This window comes from Gracilinanus agilis, chromosome 3 (genome assembly GCF_016433145.1).
Source record: "Gracilinanus agilis isolate LMUSP501 chromosome 3, AgileGrace, whole genome shotgun sequence".
Lineage (NCBI taxonomy): Eukaryota > Metazoa > Chordata > Mammalia > Didelphimorphia > Didelphidae > Gracilinanus > Gracilinanus agilis.
The window spans coordinates 27,557,522-27,582,299 of record NC_058132.1 but is presented as its reverse complement, the minus strand read 5'-3'; the positions used below and the strand labels follow the sequence as shown (position 1 = coordinate 27,582,299).

The 24,778-nt window shown below is 40.3% G+C and overlaps 1 protein-coding gene across 4 annotated transcripts in view; it reads right to left on the bottom strand.

The window, feature by feature from the left end:
- The window catches only part of ACTN4 (actinin alpha 4), an 80,266-nt gene that overhangs the window by 25,428 nt on the left and 30,060 nt on the right, over window positions 1-24,778 (bottom strand). For all 4 annotated transcript variants that reach the window (XM_044667394.1, XM_044667395.1, XM_044667396.1 and 1 more), the window contains exons 2-4: window positions 5,257-5,371; window positions 4,866-4,985; window positions 2,254-2,340 (exon numbers count right to left, since the gene is read on the bottom strand). In XM_044667394.1, the coding sequence (XP_044523329.1) occupies window positions 2,254-2,340; window positions 4,866-4,985; window positions 5,257-5,371 (322 nt within the window). The remainder of the gene's footprint in view (window positions 1-2,253; window positions 2,341-4,865; window positions 4,986-5,256; window positions 5,372-24,778) is intronic.

Here is a 24,778-nt window from a genome sequence, read left to right as displayed (position 1 = left end):
ACCATTAAAAACTCCCACTTGGAAGAAAAGAACAAAACCATTGAGGCACATTATCTTTATATCTCCCGTTCTTCAGAACTTAACAAACAAAAGGCCACCACTTGCTTTCCTCTCATTTTGCACTCTGGCTTCCAGCTTCATCATTCATCTATGAGTACCCATCATCTCTTTATATATACCAACTGCATGTAACAACAAATTTCCATACAAGCTTTCCCAAGTTATGTGATCGGACTTATCTCCCTCCTCTCCCTTCCCTCCCACCTCCTGGTGCTGACAAGTGAGTTGATCTGGGTTATGCATGTATTATCATGCAAATAATATTTCCATACAGTTCATTTTTATAAGTGAGTAATCTTATAAAACCAAAACCTCAACAACAACAACAAAAAAAATAAAACAATTGAAAAATTGTATGCTTTCTGACTCCAACAGTTCTTTCTCTGGAGGTGGATAGCATTCTTTATCATAAGTCCCTCAGAACTGCCCTGGATCATTATATTACCAATAATAGTTAAGTCTATCACAGTTGCCCATTTTCTCTTAAATACCAAATCCAAAGGTCTTTTTTCAAATCTGGGCTTCCTGGGCCTCTGGGTGGCACCTGCCATTGCTGATAATCTTCTGGCCACTCTCGACTCTCAAAGTCTTCATGGCACTGCTCTTTGTTAGGCCTCTCCTCAGAATCCTATCCTGATTGGTTGTTCATGTTCATGTTACCTCTGCCGACAGTGAGGAGCTTCCCCAAAGATTATATCTTTTTGGTCAGGTCAGTACCTGCTCCCTTGTTGGTCTCACCAGCTCTCATGGGTTAATAACCAGCTGGACACACTGATTTCCAAACCTAGGATATCCAGTCTCAGACTCTAGTGCCTCTTGGACACCGCAGACTGGATGTCCCACAGATAGCTCAAAATCAATTAGTCTTTCCTTTCAAACCCTCCTTTTCCTAGATGGCTCCATTCACTGAGGCTCAGAATCTCAGCTCTCTTCCTTAACACCTCAGCCATACTTCCTGCACACATCCATCCCATCTACTGCCAAATCATGCAGTTTCTGCCTTCATCTCCATTTCTCCCAATACAATACAGCTGCCATTCTATTGCAGGCTGTGTCACTTTAGAGTACTTCAATTGCCTTCTAACTATTCTCCTTGCCTCAAATCTCTTCACAATCCAAAATAATCCTCTTGGCTGCCTGTATTACATACACCCTCTAATCCATGAGGTCCAATAGTTCCCTACTGCTTTCAGGAGCAAATAGAAACTTGTTTTGCATTTAAAACTCTTCATAACCCATAGAGCCCACATGCAAGCTATGAGCCAGCTATAGGGACCTATGTGGCGTTCTTCACATATAACATTTCCCAAATCCATGCATTTGCACTGACTGTTCCACAAGTTTGGAGTGCTCTGTTCCCTCATCTCTACTGTCTAACTTTTCCCAAGATTCAGCTCAAATTCCACCCGCTGCATAAGGCCTTATATGGTCTGCCAAGCTGCTAATGTCTTCCCTTTTCCTATTATCTTCATTTACTCTGTATATATTTTGGATGACATATATTTACTCTTAAAGGAAAGGATTTTGGGGAGAGGTATCCCCAGCTCTTAGCACAGTGTTTGAAGATACATTGTAGGCTCAATGAACAGGCACCAAAATCACATGGTTTTTTTTGTTGTTCTTCTTCATAGCAAGAATGTGAGGTATTATGATTTAAAAAAAAAAAAAAGAATGAAAGAAACCCAGCTACACTAAATGATACCACAAAAAACATCTTTAGGTGACAAAGAAAAAAAATTACGTTATTGTATTTTCTAAGGGAAAAAAAAATCTAATTCTTTCCTGGTTCTGTTGTTACCTTACTCTATGACCTTACATATGTTTCCTTATCTCTCTGGGGCTCAGAAGCCCCATCTACCACCCACCTAGAAGCATCATCAGGATCCAATGAGCTAAAGGCATCAAAGGACCTTGAAAAAAGGTGGACAGCTATCAGCCAGATATGGAGGATAGTAGAAGGCACTTAAAATAGGAAGTCATCTTTTTATCTGTAGTCTGTGATTAGGATCTATCCAAGACAATATATACCAAAGATGCTAGATTCTATACTTGAAAAAAAGAGCCAATTCCCAAAAAGATGCCCCACTGAAATAACCAGAGGAATAAGATTTGAACATACTGGTCATTTGCTAACATATCTCACACTGGCAGAGAAGGGATGGACATCTAACTCAGCAGTCAGTTAGTCCTTACCTTCCACTGAGATGTCCTGGATGGCGAATCGAAGAATAATGGTCCAAATCATTCCCAATGTCATCTTTGCATTGCCATCGACAATCTCTGAAAACAACACACACAAAAATCTTCAAAGTTATGAAGGTTTCAAAATAAGTTCAATTCACAAGCCTAACACCTGGGGCCAAAGCTTTATTTCACTCTGAAATTAATGTGGACTCTATCCTCTCTCGTCAGGTGGTGGTGGTGAGTATACAGTTGTAGAAAGGGGAGCCTATGTTCTGTAGGACTGTACCTATTTATAAGGGTTCTGTTGGAGAAGGGGACAGTCACTGGTAATAGTTACCCAAATTTTTGAAGACCATCAATATTTTTTTTTAAAGCTTAGTGCTCTTTAAAGTAGAAACAGCACAATTTACTATTAAGGTAGACTATGAGTGGTGCATAATTTCCTCTACATGGGCAACGGCTTTGTCGCTCCAGAGCACAAACTCAGTAAGGTTTCTCTTCCAGTGACTTTTTTTTTTTTTAAACCCTTACCTTCCATCTTAGAGTCAATACTGTGTATTGGTTCCAAGGCAGACGAATGGTCAGGGCTAGGCAATGAGGATTAAATGACTTGCCCATCGTCACACAGCTAGGCAGTATCTGAGGCCAGATTTGAACCCAGAACCTCCGTCTCTAGGCCTGGTTCTCAATCCATTGAGCCACCCAGCTGCCCCTTCTTCCATTGATTCTTGTTCACATTTTAATGTGAATCTACCACAGAGAATTAAAATAGTAGACTAGATGTCTTCTCTTTTGTTCAGTTCTTTTTGGTAGCTTAGATACCATCCTATCATTTAGCTGGGTCAGACACTTTTTCTATCACTGAGCTAATTTGAGAGGATTTTAAGTTTCCTGAAAGTCATTTTCTGACCAAGCTAACCTCTCAGTTTTCTTAAGAACTGGAGGTTAACATGCGATGAGATGGGCCAAACTGAGAAGTATACATATTTAGATCAAGTTTTTCCTCAAAATGAAAACTGACAATTGCTCTATGTCTAGTTTGCCAAGAAAATCTCCTCTTCCCTCTTTCAATCCTGTCTCTATTTACAGACTAGAATTTCAGAAAAATAAATGCAGCTGCAAGAAGCAAAATGCTAGAATCAGGCCAGAAAGAGGACAACAAATCTTATGACTTGGATCTCATTTTTTAAAGAAAATGTATAATCTCTCCCCACCACCATTCCCAACACACACACACACACACACACACACACACACACACACACACACACACACACACACACGCATGCCAGGATATAAACTTGGCATCCCTATCTCGTAGTGACACTTGGAACAAAATAAATAAATTTTGTTGGCATTTGGACCAAATTCCTTGATCTAGTCATTAATAACAATTAGTTTTCTATGTTTTTCTAAAAGTTGGGACAATATGGATATCCCAGGAAAGAAAAGCTATGTTGACTAATGACTACAACTCCAAGCTGCTGGACCCAATCTGCTTTCACCTCCTCTCTAAGGCGCCTGTCTCTGAGTTCTGTCATCTGTGGCCTCATAAGTATCTGGTCACCAGACTAAGGGAATATTCAATCCATTTTTTTTTCTAAGTATGGCTTGTGGAAAATTGTTGGAGATCAGGAGGATAGAAAATGACTAAATTAAAGTATGAGGAATCCAGGTTCTATAGATAAGTATTCAAAGGAGTTTGTCGATGTGGAAATTTTCACATAAGGCTAACTTAGAAGAGTTAGTGTACCAGTAGGATTAAGGATGGCTTGTTCTGAAGCCCCTCAATGAAAATGAGGACACATGCAATCTAATCTACTCTGTGCACTGGGGTCAGATCTAATAATTTACCTCTGGACCTAGGAACAAGTATCTGCTATTCCCAGAACCCAAGGGAGTTTGTCATTAGCATTTGTAAAAAAAAAAAAAAATGAATAACACAGCCAGCAAAGGGTGAAAACCAATCTGGATGTGTGTATATAAGTCTTCTTTGATGATAGTATTATTTTGCCTATAAAATTCATAGTTTCAGGACTCTCTCCCAACCAAACTACCCTTTGCCAAATTCAGCTTCTTGCCCCAATGCCCTTAGTCCTCTAAAGTTCCTTTCTCATATGAGGGCTCTCAGGGAACTACAAAAACATTGGGATCATTTCCAAGACATGGCAATGTTCTCTCTGTACCCATGCTGGCTGACTCACAAATGGAGACTTTTGCTTAAAAGGACTAGACATACCATTTGCATACTATGAGAAAAATAATCTAATGGACAGGTTCTATTGATGTGGTCAGAAAGGCAGGTCATTCTTTTCCCTTTCCTTCAAAGAAATCTGAAAATGTTATTTTTCTCTTTTGCCACATAAAACTAATTTGCTCTCACAGGAAAGCAAAAAACATTAGGCTTCATAAGAACAAGGATCAGTTTAAGGCAAGAAAACATATGACATTATGGAATGTTCATGAAACCCCTGGTTTTTTTTAGAATGCTACCATCAGTCATCTTTCTTCCTGACGTGATGACTCCATCACATATGGCCTTGTACCCAGTTTGATGTGTCAGGGTCAAAAATTAAAAACAGAGCTGGCACTTGATCCTAGAGATTCCACCCTCAACTCACCTTCAGCTCCTATGGAGACCAGCTTGACACCTTTGCTTGCAATGAAGTCCAAGGCTTTGTTCACATTGTTAATTTTGTGTACCCTCATCTTCCCTCGCTCAGGTTTAGGCAACCGTTCCCCTGCGGGAAGAGACAGAATAGAAATCAATCTTGTATGAGTTCCTTGATTCACTTCATAAATAGATTACAGGTCACTATCCCTCTCCAGGGCACTAAAACTTCCACCCCAGGATAATCACTAGAGCCTCAACCCAATGTTGCTGGGCTGGTTAGGCAGTCTCTTAGAGCAGCTATTTTCTGGGGAAGTTTTGACAAAGTTTTTTCTGATAGGGTCATCAATTCCAAAAGAATTAAGTATATAACACTTCTATAATTCTGTTACAAGCCTTACCTGAAATAACCTCTAAGAGGAGCATGAGTTTGAGTCCATCTCTAAAATCCTCATCAATATTCTCGATCTGGGTGCCAGCTTTCCGCAAATGAGAGTTACACCATGCTGTGAAGGTCTAGGAAACCCAAAAATATAGGTTAGGGTACAGTATGTTTATTTATAAACATGTTCCTGGATAGCCTTCTTCTTTAAGTGGGTCAGTTTACCTTCAACCAGACAGTCTAGGGCCAGCTGTGGTTCTTAACTAAAGAAAAAAACATAGTGCTAAGTCTAAGATGTGGTCTTCAACACTACAGTCCTTACCAGCAAGACTGGCCTGCCTGCCCACCCAGGTTATTCACTATAAAGGCAGAAAAAAAGAATCTTGGAATGTTAATGCTAGAGAAGCCTTTATCATGTAAAACATGTAATTAATGTCCAAGCAAAAATGCTCTTCAGAGGCTATCTACTCTAGAACTTCCTCATTTTAGAGCTGAAGCTGAGGGAGACAAAGTGATCTGGAATATGATATTGAAAAAAGTATGGAATTTAGAGAGGCAGAAGACATGCAAATGAGTCTTGGTTCTGTTATTTATGAAGTCCCTAAAGTGACATCTGGTTGCAAGTCACTGAGCCTCAGCTTCTTCACTGATCAAATGAAAGTGGGAAAAGGTTAAAGTGCATGCTTTTGTCCCTGTGCAAAATGGTGGCGTTTCCTTAGGAGGCTGGGGTGCCTTTGGACTAGAGTGGCTTCCCCGTTCACGAGCAATAAATGGTGCATGTCTGTTGCTCCCACTGCATATCATCTTGGAAATTCATATACTGATTACATGGCCCATTCTACCCAAATCAAGACCATAAACCAGGGGGTTTCCACTTGCCCTGATCCAAGAATAACAATTCACATTTCTACCACTTTGGCGCTTAAAAAGAAATTTTCTTACAAACAGCATGGTGTGGTGTACAGTAAAGGTAGATCACCCATATTTTATAGTTGAGGGAACTGTACCAAACTGTAGGTCTTAAAGGTTTCATAAGAGTTAGATAGACATATTCAAGGAAGAAGGAACAAAAGGTTTCTGAAAATCTTTAAGGGATCCCAGTGGAATAGCAGGGCAAGGCACCGTCATTTTGGAGTATTCTCCCTTTTGGATACTTAGGTGATAAACAGGAAGTCACCCTCACCCAGGCATAAACAAATGGGGAGGGTAGTATGATTAATACAATTCCTAGTGGGAGGCGTGTAAGAAGACATCACCAACAAAAAGAGAGAGTGTTTTTCTTTTCACACAGATGTGTCTAAACCTCTGGGGGAAAAAATGCATCCATGTTCATTCTTGATGTTCCAGGACAATCTTGTGACTTTCTCCAATTGCAGAGGCTGGCACTAAAATAGGCACAAGACCAACTGAAAGTACAAAGTGGCTTACTATATAGTCCAAGCCCCAAAACCAACCAGATAATTTGGGGGGGGGGGGTGCAATGGGCAGAGGAGAGCAAGAGTTCTTTCCAAAGAGGCTGCAACTAAGCTCCATTTGTGGTAACAACAGTTATCAGCTACATTCATTCAAAAAGAGATAAAACACAACAAACTCTCTTCAATGGAGTAGCCACTTAATTAATATTTGGTGCTACAAAGAATGAATGGATAAATCGAGTGATTTCAGAGCTCTAACAACAAATGCCAATTCTGACAGTGTCCTAGATCAGAAGTGGAGTCCTAGAGGTGTGGAGGATAGCAATCAAGGACTATGAATGAAGTTGGGTGGAAGAAGAGACTGAGAAAGCCAAGCTGTGGCTCCTTTGCACAGATAATCACAGATTTGAGAGCTGGAAGATATCTGAGATCACTTAGTCAAAACTCTTATTTTACATAAGAAGAACAAAGCCTCAGAGATTAATGACTTGTCCAAGGTTATCCAGCTATTATGTGGCAGAGGCAGTACCAGAAACCAAGTTTCTCTCCTAACTAGCTGTGGGAAGAAAGGTGAAAAGAAGAGAGGGCAGAATGAGTGAAGAATTTCTGTCAATTCACAAACATTTATTAAGTATCTATCTTGGGTAGGCACTGAACTAATTGCTAAGCTTATAAAAAGAAGAAAAAGACAGCCTTTGCTCTCAAGGAGCTAACAATCTAACTGGGGAAAGAAAAATGTACCAAATGTATATGGGATCAATAGAAAATGAAAGAGGGACTAGAATTCAGAGAGGTTGAAAAAGGCTTCCTATAGAAGGTGGGATTTTAGCTGGGGCTCAAAGGAAGCCATCGAGGTCAGGAGGGAGAGTATTCTAGGCACGTAAGATAGCGGCAAAGACTCTCCTACTTTTCCACGACATATACTGGCCTCCTGCTGTACAGCAGGAGAAAGTAGGAAAGTAGGAGAGTTATGAACAACTTTTAATACAAAGGATTTTTATATTTTGATCCTGGCATGAAAGGAAGCCAATGGAGCTACCACTTTGGTGACTGGAGGATAGACAGAAGTGGGGAATCTTGAGGCAGGCAGACCTACCAGCAGGTTATTGCCATGGTCCAGTAATAAGGTGATCAGAGCCTGCACTAAGGAGATGACAGTTTCAAAGGAAAGAAGGGAACACATTGAAGAGATATTTTTAAGGTAAAACCAACAGGCCAGGAGAGGGGTGCAGGAAGTGAGAAGTAGAGAGTGATACCTAGGTTGTGAGCCTGAGGGAGTGGGAGTATATCATTGCCCTCTACAGTATTAAAGAAGGTCAGCTTTGTGGCAAGCAACTTTACAACAATCCTGGGTCTTTGGTGCTATTATTTTTTTTTTTTTCACTTGAGAACACTAAGGCAGACAGGGTTGTAAGCAATAAATGTCTGAGGTTGAATTTAAACCCAGGTCTTCCTAATTCCAAGTTCAGTGCTACATTGTACTACACCTACCTGTGACTAGCTCAAATCTGACCTACCAGGCAAAATCCCTAAAGGCCAAGTCTTCTCTTTGCCTTGATGCTGGATACTAGGCTCAGGAACTCTCAACTACCAGAGAGGAATGTCTATCAAGAAATGAAAACATGCATGACTACATCTGGCCCTCTAACACACCAAATATATGATAGCTGTGCTTCAACTGGGGCAGTAAATGAGGAAAGCACAGTTATCAGCATTTGGATACAATCTAACATGGATTTTAAATTTGAATAAAGCTTGATTTTCCTTTCTCCCAATTTGTATCCACTCTGCTTTAACCAGGCCAAACTCAGTGCTTCCCTGCAGTTATATGGGTTGAACTTATTCATCATCTATCCATTCCCCCTTTTACCCTCTCTCCTCTGCCTAGCCAAAACTATGTGCTTCAAGGCTCAGCTAACCTCTTCCAAGAAACCCTTTGACTGGAGCCAGTCCTTTCTCTTCCTTTTGAACACCCTTCAGAGGCCACATGCATGGTTAGCCCTTGCTTTCCTATCTTTTTTTTAACTGAACCTGTGATTTCAGTGATGTAAGATTTTCTGCACTGGTGCAGATCAGCATTTTCTTTGCAACTTCAAGTGTTTCTTAGGGACTCAATAGATGAAGAAAAAATGTTTGACAAAATACAACACCCATTGCTATTAAAAACACTATAGAGCATTGTAATGGAACATTCTTCAAAATAATAAATAGCATCTATCTAAATCCATCAGCAAGTATTATCTATAATGGGGATAAACTAGAAATGTTTCCCAATAAGATCAGGGTAGAACAAGGATACCCATTATCACATCTACTATTCAAAACTGTACTGGCAATAAGAGAAGAGGAGTTTCTTGGGGAGCTGGTAGATTAGTAACTAGCAGTCTATACCACACAGTCAGTATATGCCAGAAGAAGAAATCAAGTTTTCTAGACTCCAGAACACAACATCATGCTACTACTTTCAGTCTTATAAACTGATTTCAAAAGGAATGGGTAGAAGCAGCTGACATGCAAAAGGTTGCGTGGATTTTATCACACTGTATGTTCAATGAGTTAATAGCATTTGGTGGATCTGGTGGCCAATTCATTCTTGGGCTGTATGCAGTGAGGTGCCAGGGCCAAGGGTTGGCCTCCCTGGCTCAGTAAGACTATATAGATGGACTGCAGTCACTTCTGGGCAATGATAAGCTAGAGGCTAGGAGGCAACAGGGAGACCAGCTGAAGTTACTGAGGATGCTATTTAGCAAGAAGAGGAAGATTGTCTGGCTGTCATGTTCAGTTTGGTTCCAGGAGACATGGCTAAAAGCAATGGAGCAAATTACTGCTGTGTGCCATTGCCATTCCTTTCTCTCCAACTTAACCTGTTACAAGGGAAAGTTTCAGAATTTTCCACAAGTGACTTGAGTTACTTCAGAGGATAGTAACTTTTTCCTTAATAGAAGTTTTAAAGCACAGTTTGGAGGATAATTGGGCACAAGGTTGAAAGGATTTTTGTTTAGCACATTTGGCCTAGGTGGTCTGTGAAATACCTTCTAATAAGTCTAAGATTCTATTCAGGGAATATTACTTTTAGCTTCAATATTGTCCTCTTGGCATCTCAGGATAGCACTAATTACACCAAGAGCCACCCCAGTAGAAACTAGCTGAGAGCCTTTATGGTACTTTAAGGGGAGACCTCCTCTCCACAAAAGATTCTACATAGCATGGGGAGCTTCTGGGTAGTCTAAGACACTGTCTGTGGAGCACAAGCCCAGGCAGGTCCTGCAGCCATCAAGGACTGACTGACAATGCAAAGAGAGGCTCTTTACCAGAAGGCTGGTCACCAAATTATTTGGGGGGGGGGGGGGGGAGTTGGCCACAGAAACTCATGAAAGCCATCTACAAAGGCAAGGAATGGCTGGGCTCTGCCTTGGTAGAAAGACGATACCTGCTGATAAAATCCTAGATCCTTTGAAGTAGTAGAAATACACAGGACATGGTTGATGACTGACCTAGCTAACTAAAGTAAGACAGAGACTCCCTCACCCCCAAATCTGGAAGACCGTGGGTTCTGTTGCCTGTTTGGATTCCCCTCTTAGACAGGCAACTGGGGGGGGGGGGGCGGCGGAGCGGGGTAAGGAGGAAGGGCAGATGACAAAAGCTATTCTCGAAATGCTGAGCTTAAGTGAAGGAAAATATAAGATAAGTAACATTGCTAACCTCTGAGTTAACCACAACTGATCATTTCCAGGAAGAAAGTAGCAACCCGCAGAGCCAAAGCTAGAGAATGAATGATGTGTTAAAAATCCATGGCTTTAAAAAAAAATGTTACAAAAATAACATTCAGCTTAAACACTTCTCTTTTTACCTATTTTAGACTTCAGCTATGCAGGCTGATGCATAGCTTACGTTTCTATGGATTGAGTCTTAAGCTCCAAGTCCCAGGACTTTTATAACAAAGGCATTAGCTATTTCCTGTTGCCAAGTCTTTAATTCATTTGCAGTACTTTTCAGCCTCAATTCTAGATGACAGACTCATTTTCATCAAGAGGAAAAAGAGACTCCAGAAGCAGGGCAGTTCTTTCTCTGGGCTGCTTGTCCTAGGTTAAATTTCCAAATGTGCCATCATGAAAATTCAGTGCATTGGGGTGGCCCAGGGAGGAAGTTGTCAAACTGGAGGAACAAGAAATGCAAACCTCAGGCTTCAGCTTTAATTTCATTTTAGAGTAACTATAGCTACCTGCTTGCTTCCTCTGCTTTTTTAGTGACTATGAAAAAGAGTGGCAGGAAGACAGTCTCTAGCTTGTCTGGTTTTAATGGGAAATGCTATTTTATGGGGGGCTCTGATCTCATTCCCACCCTCTGGGGCAACAGAGTAAGCTGGCCAAGTAAGGCATCTGTCCATATTAACAAAATCCACAGGTGGGAGAGGAGTTTAGCTATTATGCTTTTAGGGAAATAGATTAAAAGGGGAGAAGTGGGGGTGATCATTATTTTGCTGAGATAACGGCACAGATCCTACACCCTTCAACAAAGTTATCCAAGACAAAAAACAAAAAAACCCACCTAAACCAATCTAGTTTAAAAGCAGACTTTCTCTATAGTACAACCACCAAAGCTCCTGAGACCATTGGGAAGAGCTTAGAAAAAAGGGCATTTAGCCTTCTTATACTTACCATGTATGTTTGTGTGTGTGCATATTTGTTGCCTTGGCCACTGTGCCAGTGCCCAGACTCAGAAATGGGACAGATAAAGGAATTACTCAGGTGGTTTTCTAGTAATCACAGAATCAAAGACTCTTAAGACACTCTTCAGTAAATACCACAGAAACTGTCCTACAATATACCAACAAAGGGTCGATTAGCTTTTGCTTGAATATCCTTAGCGAGAAAGAACTCAGTATGGGCAGAGGCAACCTATTCCACTTTTGGACAATTTCTAATTATTATCAAGTTTTTTCCTACCTCTTCTCAATCATCTTACCTCTGTAGTTTTCATCCACTGCTTCTACTTTTGCCCTCTAGAGTCAAATACAAGTCTCTTCCATATAACTACATTTCAAATAACTCTCCCCCTTAAGTTTTTTTCTCTTCTCTAGGATAAACATTCTGAGTTTTTTCTTTTAAAAAGACCCTTACCATCTGTCTTAGAACTGATACTAGAGGATACCACTACTGGGTCTGTATACCAAAGAGATCATAAAAAAGGGGAAAGGACTTACTTGAACAAAAATATTTATAGCAGCTCTTTTTTGGGGGGTAAGGAATTGGAAATGAAGGGATAGTCATTAACTGGGAAAAGGCTGGAAAAATAGTGGTTGGTAATGGAATACTCCTGTGCTATAAGAAATGACGAACAGGATGATTCAGAAAAAGCTAGAGAGATCTAAATGAACTGATGCAGAGTGAAGTAAGCAGAACTGGGAGAACATTGTACAAAGTAACAGCAATATTGTACAATGATCAACTTAGCTACTCTCAGCAATACAATGATCTGGGATAATTCTGAAGGACTTATGACAAAGAATGCCATCCACAAAGAACTGTCAGAATCTGATGCAGATTAAAGTATACTATCTATACTGTATACTAAAGTATACAGTTTATACACGATTTTATTTTGGGTTTTGGTTTTCTATGAGTATTCTCTTACAACAATCACCACTATGGATGTATGTTTTGCATGGTAATACATGTATAACCCAGTTTAAATTGCTTACTGGAGGGAATCTTCTGGAGGGAAGAGGGAAGGGAGACAATTTGGATTATATGACTTCATAAACATGTTGAAAATTGTTATTGCATGTAATTGAGGGGGGAAAATACCTTTGAACAAAAAAAAAATTGATACTAGGTATCAATATATAGGCAGAAGAGCAGTAAGGGATAGGCAACTGGAATTAAGTGACTTGCCGAGGGTCACACAACTAGAAGTGCCTGAGGCTAAATCTGAACCCAGGACCTTTCATCTCTAGAGCTGGCACTCTATCCAATGAACCATCTAGCTGCAAAGAGGTCTTTCAAAAATCTTCATGACATGGCGCATAGTCTTTGCTTTATCAACACCCTTCCTAAGATGCATGAGTGAGTGAAAACAATCCCAGGTGGGATGACAAGGACAGAGTACAGTAAATAATACTATGACCGTACCTAATTTCAGATATTATGTCTCTTTCTTCATGCATTAGCTTTTCTGGAGTCAAAACACAATTCCTACTAGAGCATCAAGGATCAAATGATCCAAGATTCAGGGCTGGAAAGGACCTTGGAAGACCATCTGGCCCAATCAACTAATTCTACCAAAGAAATAAAAAAATTTAACCAAGCTAGATTTGAATCCAGGTCCTACAACTTTGAATTCAGCCCATTAAATAGTACCTCAAGATCATTTTCAGCTAAATTATTACCAAGTCAAGTTTCTTCCATCCTAAATTCTGATATCATCCAAACAAAGGGTTAGCTATATTTTTTAATTTTGTGTCATCTGCAAATTTGCCTTTGTTCAAATCGCTAATAAAAATGAAACAGCATCAATCCAAGCACAGATTTCCAGAGCACTCCAAGAGATTGCTTTCTCAGAAGACATCAAATTATTTTAATGACTGGGTATGGTCCTAAATCTACCTAACTGAATTGCTATCTAGCCCATATCATTCCATCTTGTCCACAAGAAGAGCATGAAAGACTTTGTTAAAAACCTTTACTTGTACTCAAGCAAATTATACAACATTCTTATGATTTACCAGTCTAGAAGCTCTGCCCAAAAACCAAATGAGGAACTGGAATGGCCTGTTGTGAGTGAAGTATGCTGGCACTAAATGACTGATCACCTTTTCCTTTTCTAGATGCTTAAGTAACCACTCCTTTAATCATATGTTCTAGAATCTGTTCAGAAAGTGAAGTAATTTACTGGCTTGTCCCTTAACAGTTTGTAAAAAGGAAAGAGGATCCTTTTCCTTTTTCAGAAAATTAGAATAATATGCATTTGCCTTTTGGGAAACCTGCCAAAATGAGAGAAGCCGTTCCCACATACTCATTAAGAAGAACCTGCCCCAAGAACTCTATTTAGAAAGGGTGAAGATGATTTTTGGTAAAGGAATGTTAAAATTTAAAAAAATTAGTCATACATAAAAAGAACTGCAATTATCTATAGCTTCCCAACAGTTTAGAGAAGGTGGGCTAGGTAATGAAAAGAAAAGAACCTAATAGTTTCTGTAGGCACACTTGGGTCTGAAAAGCTTTTTTCTCAAATGATTTATAATCTTCTCCAAAGCTAGTCATGCTCCTCTCATTGCTGGGCCATAAAACTCTTCCTGACGCTATCCACATCCAGAGAAAGAACTGTGGGAACAGAAACGCAAAAGAAAAGCATGATTGATCACGTGGTTCGATGGGGATGTGATTGGGGTTTTGATGTTAAAAGTTCACTCTATTGCAAATATGAAGAACATGGAAATAGGTTCAGCTCCAGGAGGAGGGAGGGAAAAGGGGTAGGAAAAATCATGATTCATGTAACCATGGAAAAATATTCTAAATTTAAAAAAAACAACAAAAAAACTCTTCCTGAGTCATTAGAACCCTCCCAATCAAGCTAAGCTCCAGTGGGAAGCTGGTTCTAGGCAACCAGGAAGTGGGATAGATGAATGAATGATGGGTACTGTTCCACCCCAACACCCAGACCCCATCAATTGAGGCTGAGGTGATTCAGTAGTAGGGAATGTAGTATCTATGAGCCATTTATTGATAACAAGGGATTCCCCAACCCATCCACCCCAAAAAGAGGGAAAATTTCCTATAGCTGCTAATTTAAGGAAATGATTTTTCAAAAGAAAACTCCTTAAGACTTCAGTTTCCAATTGACAAAATGGCACAAACATCTAAACATTACTTCTAAGAAAGGTTTATTGATAAGTGTCATTTTAAAGAGCTTTGCTTCTCCTCCCTTCCAACTAGCTGTTATAAAACATATACTTAGCCCTTAAGAGGCAAACCTGCACCTTCAGAAGCCATTTAAAGAGAAGCTGAAATTCCTCAACAAACCAAAATAAAGGTTTGACTCATACTAACCCTATTCTCAGCCCAAACCTTCCAAACTTAAAATGAGTTTAGCAAAACAACCTCTATCCAGCAGCAAATAGCCCTTTCTCAAAGCATAGGTGAATAACCCTCTTAAACAAAATAAAAAGGGAGTAAGAACTGCAACCTGCTTCTATCAATCCAGAGACCTCCAACTAGTTATATGGCTCTTATTTACTACCCAAAACAGGATTCTAAGAGAAACTGTCCCTTGATTGAGGAGAGCATCATTTCCCACTTCCTCCCAGAACAGGAATAATGCTAGATTCCAAAGTTAATCTTCCTTCAGATTCCAAAAAGCTTAGAGGTCAGACATTTTCCCTAACTCTAAGACAGGGCAGTGCTGTGGTGCCAGTCCTCAACTAAAAGAAGGTAATGTCTTTGTGGAGACTAAATCTAAATCTCCTCAGTCTTAAATACCGTGTCAGGCCTGTTGCTCCTCCGGGGCATCAGTTGCACTGTGGGTAAGGAAGGTGTCCCACCTCCTGAACCTTGCCTGCTGTGGTATTTGATGCTTCCCATGTTAAATGTATCCATAGATTCTTCAGGAAGGAGGTCCAGAACTCTTAACACATAGGAAGGAGAACTATTTATTCCTATGGGCAAACACTTACCACCCTTCTTATCATCTATCAACCAAGTTATTTTCAGGTCTGCAACAGAGAACTGGCCCCTGTGGGGTTCGTTTTCAGCTACTGAAAGGAGATCCAGCTTACCTGCCCTCTGGCCTTTACCACTACAAAGCCCCTTTTCAGATTGCAGCCAAGCCTTGAAAAATCTGGGTTATAAGACTTCCTAGGGGGGAAATTGGAATATAGTTACTGTACTGAAGACCCAGGGAAGCCTAAATCAAATGCTTGTCTTCAAGGAGCTTATATTCTAAGACCCTACAAGACATGGGAGACATGGGCAAAGGGAAAGTGGCTACTACGGACAGAAAGGGCAACTTCTTTCCTGTTTCTTTTTCTCAGTTTCTCCTTCCTTTTAATGAGGATTTGAATATGGGAAGAACAAGAGGAGCTGAGAAAGTAGTAACTACATAAGTCTGTGAACTCTTTTCTGACAGCTCCTTTATTCTAGAAGTTTGTTCTACCAGTCAAGTAGCAAGGGTGCCCCACAAGCCCCAGTCAGCTGGATAGCAACCATCCTTCCAAGGTCCTAACTCAGTTACTCTGCAGAATATCTTGGCTATATACTCATAAGAAAGAATTTACAAAACCAACTCATTTTTATATGCTTTAAAGTTTACTAAAAGGGTTAGAGTGAAAAAAAAATTAGAATAAAGAACCAAGACCCCCAGATTAGACCACTTAGCCTTAAGGGCAATGGCAAACTAAGGGCTTTTTCATTTAAAACGATCCAAGCATTTGAGGCAAATGGTGTGGGCATAATGAAAGTGAAAAGGCTGACTCTCCAGCTAAGCCATGGTCAAAGGAATGGAAGGTATGCTGGATCTATGGGCTTTTACCCATTAAAAACATAACCTAGTATGAGTAAAATTGTCTCTGCATGTAAAAGCTACTCCTAGGTCCTGGCCTGTAGCTTTCCTTATTAGGAGTTTTCCCTTCCCACATGAGAAAACGCATATGTTCTGGTTGGAAGAGAGGTATAAATACCCCAAAGGGCAGCATAGAGCACATTCCAAAGTCTATCCAAAAACTATCTGTACTACTAACGGGCAACACTGACATTCTATCTCAGTCATTAAGTAGCAACTTTGAGGAGATCTCAAAGTCTTGGTTTCTTCATCTTAAAGATGAAGAGTATGAGGCTCTATGGTTTCAAAAGCCCTTTCTATTCTAAAATATGACTTTATATAGCTTCTCATCTTGAAGAACAGTGATACCACTTGACTGAGTTTTCCTTTAGAGGACATGGAAACAGATCCTGAGCCTTCAGTAAGCTTAGCATTATAATCCAGCCATATATAAAGTATATTGCATGCACAAGTCCCAAACAGCCACATTAGCTCAGCAGCAGCTTCCTAGTTCCTTGTGTCAAGTTTTCTTGAACAAGAGGAGTCTGTAGACAAGTAGTACTAGAGTGCTTTGAGCTCTAATAGCCAACATGGGAACAAGACAATGAAATTTCATCTGACCTGAGAACTGATGAATAAGTACTTAGGCCTGAATGCTTTGAAGAATAACCTCCTGGGCTTTCAGAAGTAAGGAAAGGAGCACCAAATTTCCCAAAATGTGACTACTGGAGTATACTAGTAGTAGCCAAACTACTGTTGAATTTGGTGAAGCAAAAAGTCTGCCCACTGTAGTATAATTCAAAATAACCTCCTAACCCTCTACAAATTTTCCTCTCCCAAAGGCCATCAGAAATTATGCATAAAGTTATGTATAACTACCTTCATGGATTAAGAGCCAGGCCCAAAGAGGAGGTTCAAATTTTGGGGGAGGGGGAGAGTAAACTTCATTCTGTAATCTGAACCTATCAGTTCTCTATTAGGACGTGGATGTTTTGTCATGTTCTTTGGACTTGGGGTTGGCCATTGTGTTCATCAGAAATGCCACCTTATAAAAAGAGTTGCTACAAATATTTTTGTACACATAGGTCCTTTACTTCTTTCTTTGATCTCTTTAGGGTATAGATCTAGTAATGGTATCACTGGGTCAAAGGTATGCACAATTTAATAGTTTTTTTGGGCACAGTTCCAAATTTCCAGAATGGCTGGACCAGTTTATAGCTCCCCCAATAGTGTATTAGTAGAATTTTTTTTCTCACGAGCCCTCCAACATTTGTTATTTTCTTTTTTTGTCATCTTAGCCCATCTAATTGGTGTAAGGGACTATCTCATAATTGTTTTAATTTCTCTACTTGATATTGAGAGTATTTTTCTATATGGCTATATTGACAACTCCAATTTCTTCCTCTGAAAACAGCCACTTCATATTCTTTGTATTAGTTGAGGAAAGACCCTAAGTGCACTATTCCAGTTTAACATCCACTCACAAATACTTTTAGGTCTCAGAAAAACAAAAGGTAGAAAAGGATCATCTATTCTTACCTATATAGAATAGAATTTTCCCAGAGACTTGCTCGTGATCATATAATGGTTATTGGTGATACCGGTAGCAGAACCTAGGTTATCTGACTCCCAGAAAACTCAGGAATTAAGTTTTTGTTTTGTTTTTTAAACCCTTACCTTCCACCTTAGAATCAATACTATGTATTGGTTCCAAGGCAGAAGAGTGGTAAGGGCTAGGCAAGTGACTTGCCCTGGGTCACATAGCTGGGAAGTGTCAGAGGCCAGATTTGAACCTAGGACCTCTCCTCTCTAGGTCTGGCTCTCAATCCACTGAGCTACCCAGCTGCCCCTAGGAATTAGTTATTATAGCCTCCAAAGCAAAAACTTAATTATAAGAATCAAAGTAGCCCAAATAACTGGTAAGTTATTTTAAAGGGATTTTTGTATAGTCCTCCCACACCTACCTTAAAAATAAGCCCACTTAGGTCCCTTTCCAAATGTTTGGTTCCTTTGAAATGGTTGTATTTTTGTCTCCTCCCATAGTTCATTTCCATAAAGAACATAGCAAGTGAACAACAGGGCAAAATTCTAGTCTAAAAGAACACTTCCGAAGAAAAAAGAGGTGAAGCCTGCTGCCTTGGAGCATCTTGCCTTTTTATAAGGGGAATAAACAAAACAGTTTGTCTTTTAATTGGGACAAGCAACAGAGACAAACTATGCCACTCTCTCTGGGCTCATCAAGTTCTTCCTTGTTGGCATCTAGCTGTTAAAATGAATCTGATCATACCTTAGGGGCCCCTCACCTGTGGAACAGTACGTCTCTACTTTAAAAAAAAAAAAAACTATTTGTGCTTTTGGTGGCTTACAGTTTAGCTCAAGTTACGGTGCAGATTAAAGATTGTCTGGTTTAAACTTTGATCCTTAAACAGGATAGTAAAATGAGCTAGGCCTGGCCTCTGAGGTACAACTTGGAACCTCAACAAGCATCACTAAACAATGGACACACTTTTGCATTAATATCATATCAAATGGATGCTTGAACACACAATTCTAGTTACAGACATTTGTTATTTGTAAGAAGTCCAAAATGGAGCTGACCTCAATGAAAGCTGGATCTAGTTTAAGCAAATTCTTTAGATATTTAACCTATGGTGTCATGTTATTTATGTACCTTCCTTTCAAGGCAGATTAAGCACTGATCCTCCAGACCCAGGGAATTACTTTGCTGATGTAACCCCATATCAACAGAAAGTCCTAGATTCTATTTCCATATGATTCAAGGGCCAATGTGATCCTAGGCTTCTAGACCTAAAGGCAAGAGTGTGGACTAAGCCCATAAACAGATTAACTGTGGTCATCAAAGATGTGCCAAACATTCCTTTTTCTACCTAGAATCACCCCTCTACCATATAGTTCACTCCTTGTGCTTTACCACTTCCTGATGTTTACATGATCCACATGCCAAGCCTTGCTGTTAGAAGTAAAAATAAGCCAGAACTGACCTTTACCAAAGACGGCTGGTTCACCTTCAAAAGGTGAATTCCATAGTGAAGCTGTTTCCCTACCATGTTCCAGGTGGTTGGCTAAAAGACTGGTTCAACATATGATTTGATCACGTGGTTCAATAGGGATGTGGTTGGGGGTTTGGCTTTAAAAGATCACTCTATTGCAAATATGAATAATATCGAAATAGGTTTTGAACAAAGATACACATATATAACCCAGTGGAATTGCTTGTCAGCTCTGGAAGAGGGGAAGGAAGAAGAGTGGGAAAGATCATAAATCATGCAACCATGGAAAAATATTCCAAATATTTTAGGGTGGATAAATAAAAGACTGGTTTGAGAGCGACAGTATACTGTATCCCCAAGTGAAATCCATGGTATATCATGGATGAACTTGTAGCATGGAGTGGGTAAGGGGCTTAGTAAGTAAGTCCACTGGTGTCAGAAAAAAATATAGTCAATCAGTATCGTCCGATTTTTCATGAATGCTGTGTGCTGCCTTCCAAAGAGCCTTTTGAGGCTTCTGTGTTTAGTTTGGGTTAGGGAAGAATTTATCCTTACACAGGACACAGGAAACAGAAGCCATGAGACAAACTGCATAGATGTACACTGTTTCAGACATTCATCCCAGTGTCTTTTCCCCAACTAACCTCCCTCTTGATAGTGCTTGGGAGTAAGATGAGCCTCTTAGAAACAGGGCAACTTTAAGGTTTATAGGAGAATTTAGGGCAGCTATCAACATGATCAACTACTCTCTTCTCTGAATAGGCCAGTGCTGGCACAGAGCCCACTGAGATCTCTTCAGACAGGCAGACACTGCCCTTTATTACAATTGCAATGAGGCACAGTTACCAGGGCATCTGGGAGGAACTTAGACCATAAATTCCAAGCTAAGAGTTCAACAGTCAATTTTGTGGCATTAAAATTATACAATCCTTGGCCTCATGGGTGAGCAAAGTAATCAAGAGGATAATCAGGCCTATTTCCTGGCATTAGCATTTCCAGGACTATATGAGGTATATATAGAATAAGAAATAAAAGAAGACCATTCTGGATTCTGAGTGATCTTCTAGGGTCCTAATAGGGGCATAGCCTTCAACATTCCAAATCCAGGTATCCTATCCTATATACCTGAAGCAGCAGGTATCAAGAACAGTGTCTTGGGCAGATTTTTAAAGAAGTAAAACAAATCTTTTTAGCCCAAATGTAATTATAGGATAGGGAGGAGCCAGTAAAAAATACTGAAACCTCTGACTCATAATTGTTCCATGAAAATGGTTTGCCCTGGCAAGATGACAGGTGTGAATTATCATCTGGGCTTGTCCTACCTATAGTCTTCCTAAGAGGGGAGTCAAAAGGGGTGGGAGGGACATTGCTAAGCTCTTGCCAAACCACATATCAGTCATAAAGGGTGGGTGTCGCCACCATCATTGTGGAATGGAGTCAGGCCAAGTTGGAACAAAGCCTGGAAAGTGCCCTGCCAGGATGGTCTTGACTTCACACATTGCTGTAAAAAGAGAAGCTGTTTATGGAAGGAGATGTCAATTATAGGCAATGTAAGGATCATGGCCTATAGGGAAGAAACATCAATGTTGCCAGGTACACTGTGATAGCTTGTGAGCTTACTTTACCCTAACAGTGTAAGGACTGGGGAGAAAGAAGAATAAATAACATTTCTGGGTCTATGATCAATGAAGAAAGAAAAATCCTTATAAAGTCTCCTAAAATGCTTAATTCAAGTAAAGCCTAAATATCTTAGGTCAGATGGTGTTTTCAGGTGTGTCCTGCATCTCTCAAAAGTCTGAAAATGAAGTCAGTGCCTAGAGCATTTCTGAAGCAGTGGCCTTCAAAGCCTCCAGCAGTCTCATGAGGGCAAAAGGAAATGGCTAGGATAACAAGCCATGTGATAGGCTTGGTGAATCAGGTGGCAGAGGCAGAATCAGAGCTATGCTGAGGTGGCCTTGTTACTTTGACATTCCTGTGATGCCGCCAAGGTAAAAAGTAACCTGAGGAGTTTGCCTTATATGGGCAGAATGACATGCCTAGCTAGGATAGTGTGTTAAACAATCCCAGCTCAAATCCCTTCTTATTCTGCATGGGAGTAGTATCCCAATTAAGTTGTTCTGAAAAGTATAGCAAATAATAATTTATGACAGGCTATCACATGTGATTCATAAAACAAAGGTACAGCCCTATTGCCTTTGTATGTTTAAAAAAAAAAAAAATCCAGGCAATTCCAGAAGCAGAGCAGCTGTGCAGCTATTCCCATGTTTACCAAAGGAAAGACTGAGCAAATAGTTTTCCCTGTTCCAAGCAACTGGTCCACAAGAGGACCAGAACAAAAGCAATTTCAGACCAGCAGTCCCCACTGAGACAAGCTGTTCCCACTCTAAGTGAAGTTGTCAGTGAAAATAGACCATAAACATAGACGGGCAGCTGGGTAGCTCAGTGGATTGAGATCCAAGCCTAGAGCCCAGAGGTCCTGCATTCACATCTGGCCTCAGACACTTCTTAGCTGTGTGGCCCTGGGCAAGTCACTGAACTCCCACTGCCTAGCTCTTACCATTTTCCTGGCCTTGGGACCAATATATAGTATTGATTTTAAGACCAAAGATAAGAGTTTAAAAAACAACAACAACATAGTCTTGGGTAGTAGTGGATAGAGGGCTGGGACTGGAGTCAAAAAGACCTGAATTCAAAGTTGGTGTCAGTTACTCACTGGGTTGTATTGACCCTGGGCAAGTCACTTCACCATATGCCAGTTTTCTCAACTGCAAAATGAGAATAATAGCATCTACTTCATAGGACTGTTGTGAGAATTTATAGAAATGCTTAGCACAATGCTTAATAATTGTTTATTCCCCTTTTCCTTCCTTTCTACCACTTCTAAACTTTAGGACAATGATGACCACAAGGTTAAATCCAAAAGGCAGGTCTTCTGAGAAAACCTGGCCATAAAAGGACCATACTTTAAATTATGTGCAAAGTAAAGCAGTATATATTAACTTAATTATGTTCCCAAGGATATTCATGGTCTAGTCTAATGGCACACAGAGCGTTCTCTGTGGGCACAAGGCCACTCCACCCCCATGGATCGTTACTAGAAAGGCAGAGACTTGAGCAGAGCTGCTTCCTTCTCCCTCTCTACTGTGCCTGACATCATCTGCCTATCAGTCCAGCAGCCCAATAGGAGCACTTTCTCCCTACCATGGGGATCAATGGGTGGCGTGTGTGTACCTGGGTGGGAGTGGGGTAGGGGGAACACTGCACATGGTCTCTGAGGGCAGGGCACAGCACGAAGTTTTGAAGTCTCTAAACAGTTTATTATCACTGGTCTAGTCTGATGTCTGATCTTGTTGCTATTACACAGTCCTCTTCCAAAAGTTAATCTTTTCAGATACAAAAATTTTAAATTGACTTTCTCTCAGAATAAATGTATGACTTCATAACAGAATCAACCTCCTTTGAAGTCATGAATTGTCAGTTATACTCAAAAAGCATAAATAAGCCACTAAAATTCCAAGCTCTAACTTTTTAAAAAAGCCATAACTTCTGTGTTAGAGTTGATACTAAGTTCTAAGGCAAAAGACCAGTAAAAGCAAGGTAATTGGTTTAAGTGACTTGGCCAGGGTCACACACCTAGATGTGACAAAGGACAGATTCGAATCCAGGACCTTCTGTCTCCAGGCCTGGCTCTCAATCCACCAAGCCACCTGGCTGCCCTAGTCCTAACTTTTTAAAAAAGACAAACTCCTAACCTTCTTAAAAAAGATAATGAGGGGGCAGCTGGATAGCTCAGTGGATTGAGAGCCAGGTCTAGAGACAGCAGGTTCTGGGTTCAAATCTGACCTCAGACACTTCCCAGCTGTGTGGCCCTGGGCAAGTCATTTGACCCCCCCCCATTGCCTACCCTTACTTCTCTTCTGCCTTGGAACCAATACACAGTATTGACTTCAAGACGGAAGGTAAAGGTTAAACATTTATATAGTACTTTAAAGTTTACAAAAAAGCATTTTAAATGCATTTTATTTGAGTTTTGCAACCATTCTGAATATAAATCTATAGCTGGTACTATACTATTTTACAGATGAGAAAACCGAGGCTCAGAGAGATTAAGGGACTTGTGGACAGTCAGCCAACTAGTAAATGTCAGAGATCAAATCTGTACTCAGGTCAATATATCCTGTTTTCTCTGTGACTGAATTGATTTTTAAGTATTTCTGAAAGAAAAAGGATTATGGAAATCAAAGGCCTTAGAGGTTTCTCTATTCCAATGGCCTCTTTTTATAGGTGAGGAAACTGAGGCCTGAGTCAGAGAACCTGACTTGTTCAAAGACCCATAGATAGTTAGAGCTATTGTCAGAAGCTGGGTTGGAGCCCAGGTCCTCTGATTCTAAAGCCAACACTTTCCACTGTACTAAGCTTTCTCTTTGCTTGCCTATTCAGATTTAACTTCATGTTCCACTAGTTATATCCATTAGAAAAAGACAGTCCTTACACTAGAGAATTCACAAAATGCCAAGAGCTTCCAGAATTCCACAGAGATACTCATAAACAAAGCTCAGAAGAAAAATACACTCTTAAGGAGTCTTTCCTTTAGTAGAGGAAAGGATGTCAACACCTTATTTCCTCAGAGAATTGAAGATAAATTCTATTCCCAAATGTGTAGGCCTGGATGCCTGCCCTGAAGCCATAGCCACTATATCCGGAAGGGATCAAGGGGAAGACATCAGGTCAAGCTGCAGAGGCCCTTCTCTAAAGGAGGGAAAGAAAAGAGGAGTTTCTGGTTCCACAGACAAGAAAACAACCTGGTTCCCCCTCCTCTGCTTAAGCCTTTGATCCTCAGCCTGCACTGTGGGTGGTAAGCCACAGGAGGAAAGCACACAGTAAATGTGTGCAGCTATAAGATTTGTGATGGCCAAGAAATGCTTCTCTTCAAATACAAATGGTACACTGGTAACATATAAATAAGCTAAACATTTCCAACCTTATCCTATGCAAGACTGGCCAAACCCTTGCTTTCAGGGACATTTGATAGCTCCAGGACGGGGCAGCTGGGTAGCTCAGTGGATAGTAAGTCAAGCCTAGAAACGGGAAGTCCTAGGTTCTAAGCTGGTCTCTCAGACACTTCCCAGCTGGGTGACCCTAGGCAAGTCACTTGACCCCCATTGCCGATCCTTACCACTCTTCCATCTATGAGCCAATACACCGAAGTTAAGGGTTTAAAAAAAAAAAAAAGATAGCTTCAGGAATGGTATCTGAGGAGAATAGCCCAATAGAGGCAACAAGTCAAAAAGTAAAAGGAGGACCCTATCCAGAAAATCCCAACCAAGGAGCAGAATTGCTGGTAGAATTCAAGTAAAAGGTTTTTGGGACAATTCTCTTTCTAATAGGGTTCATGCTATGATGTGAAAAAGGAAAGCTGTCGAAATTGTGGTCCAAAAAGGATTGAGGTGCCAAAGATTATTAGCATAGCCACAAAAGCAGACTGAAAAATCAAGTCAGAGGACTAACGAAGTCACTGTGTTCTGAAAATTCTTTAACAAACGGATTCCTTTTGTTCCTAGGATATATATATATATATATA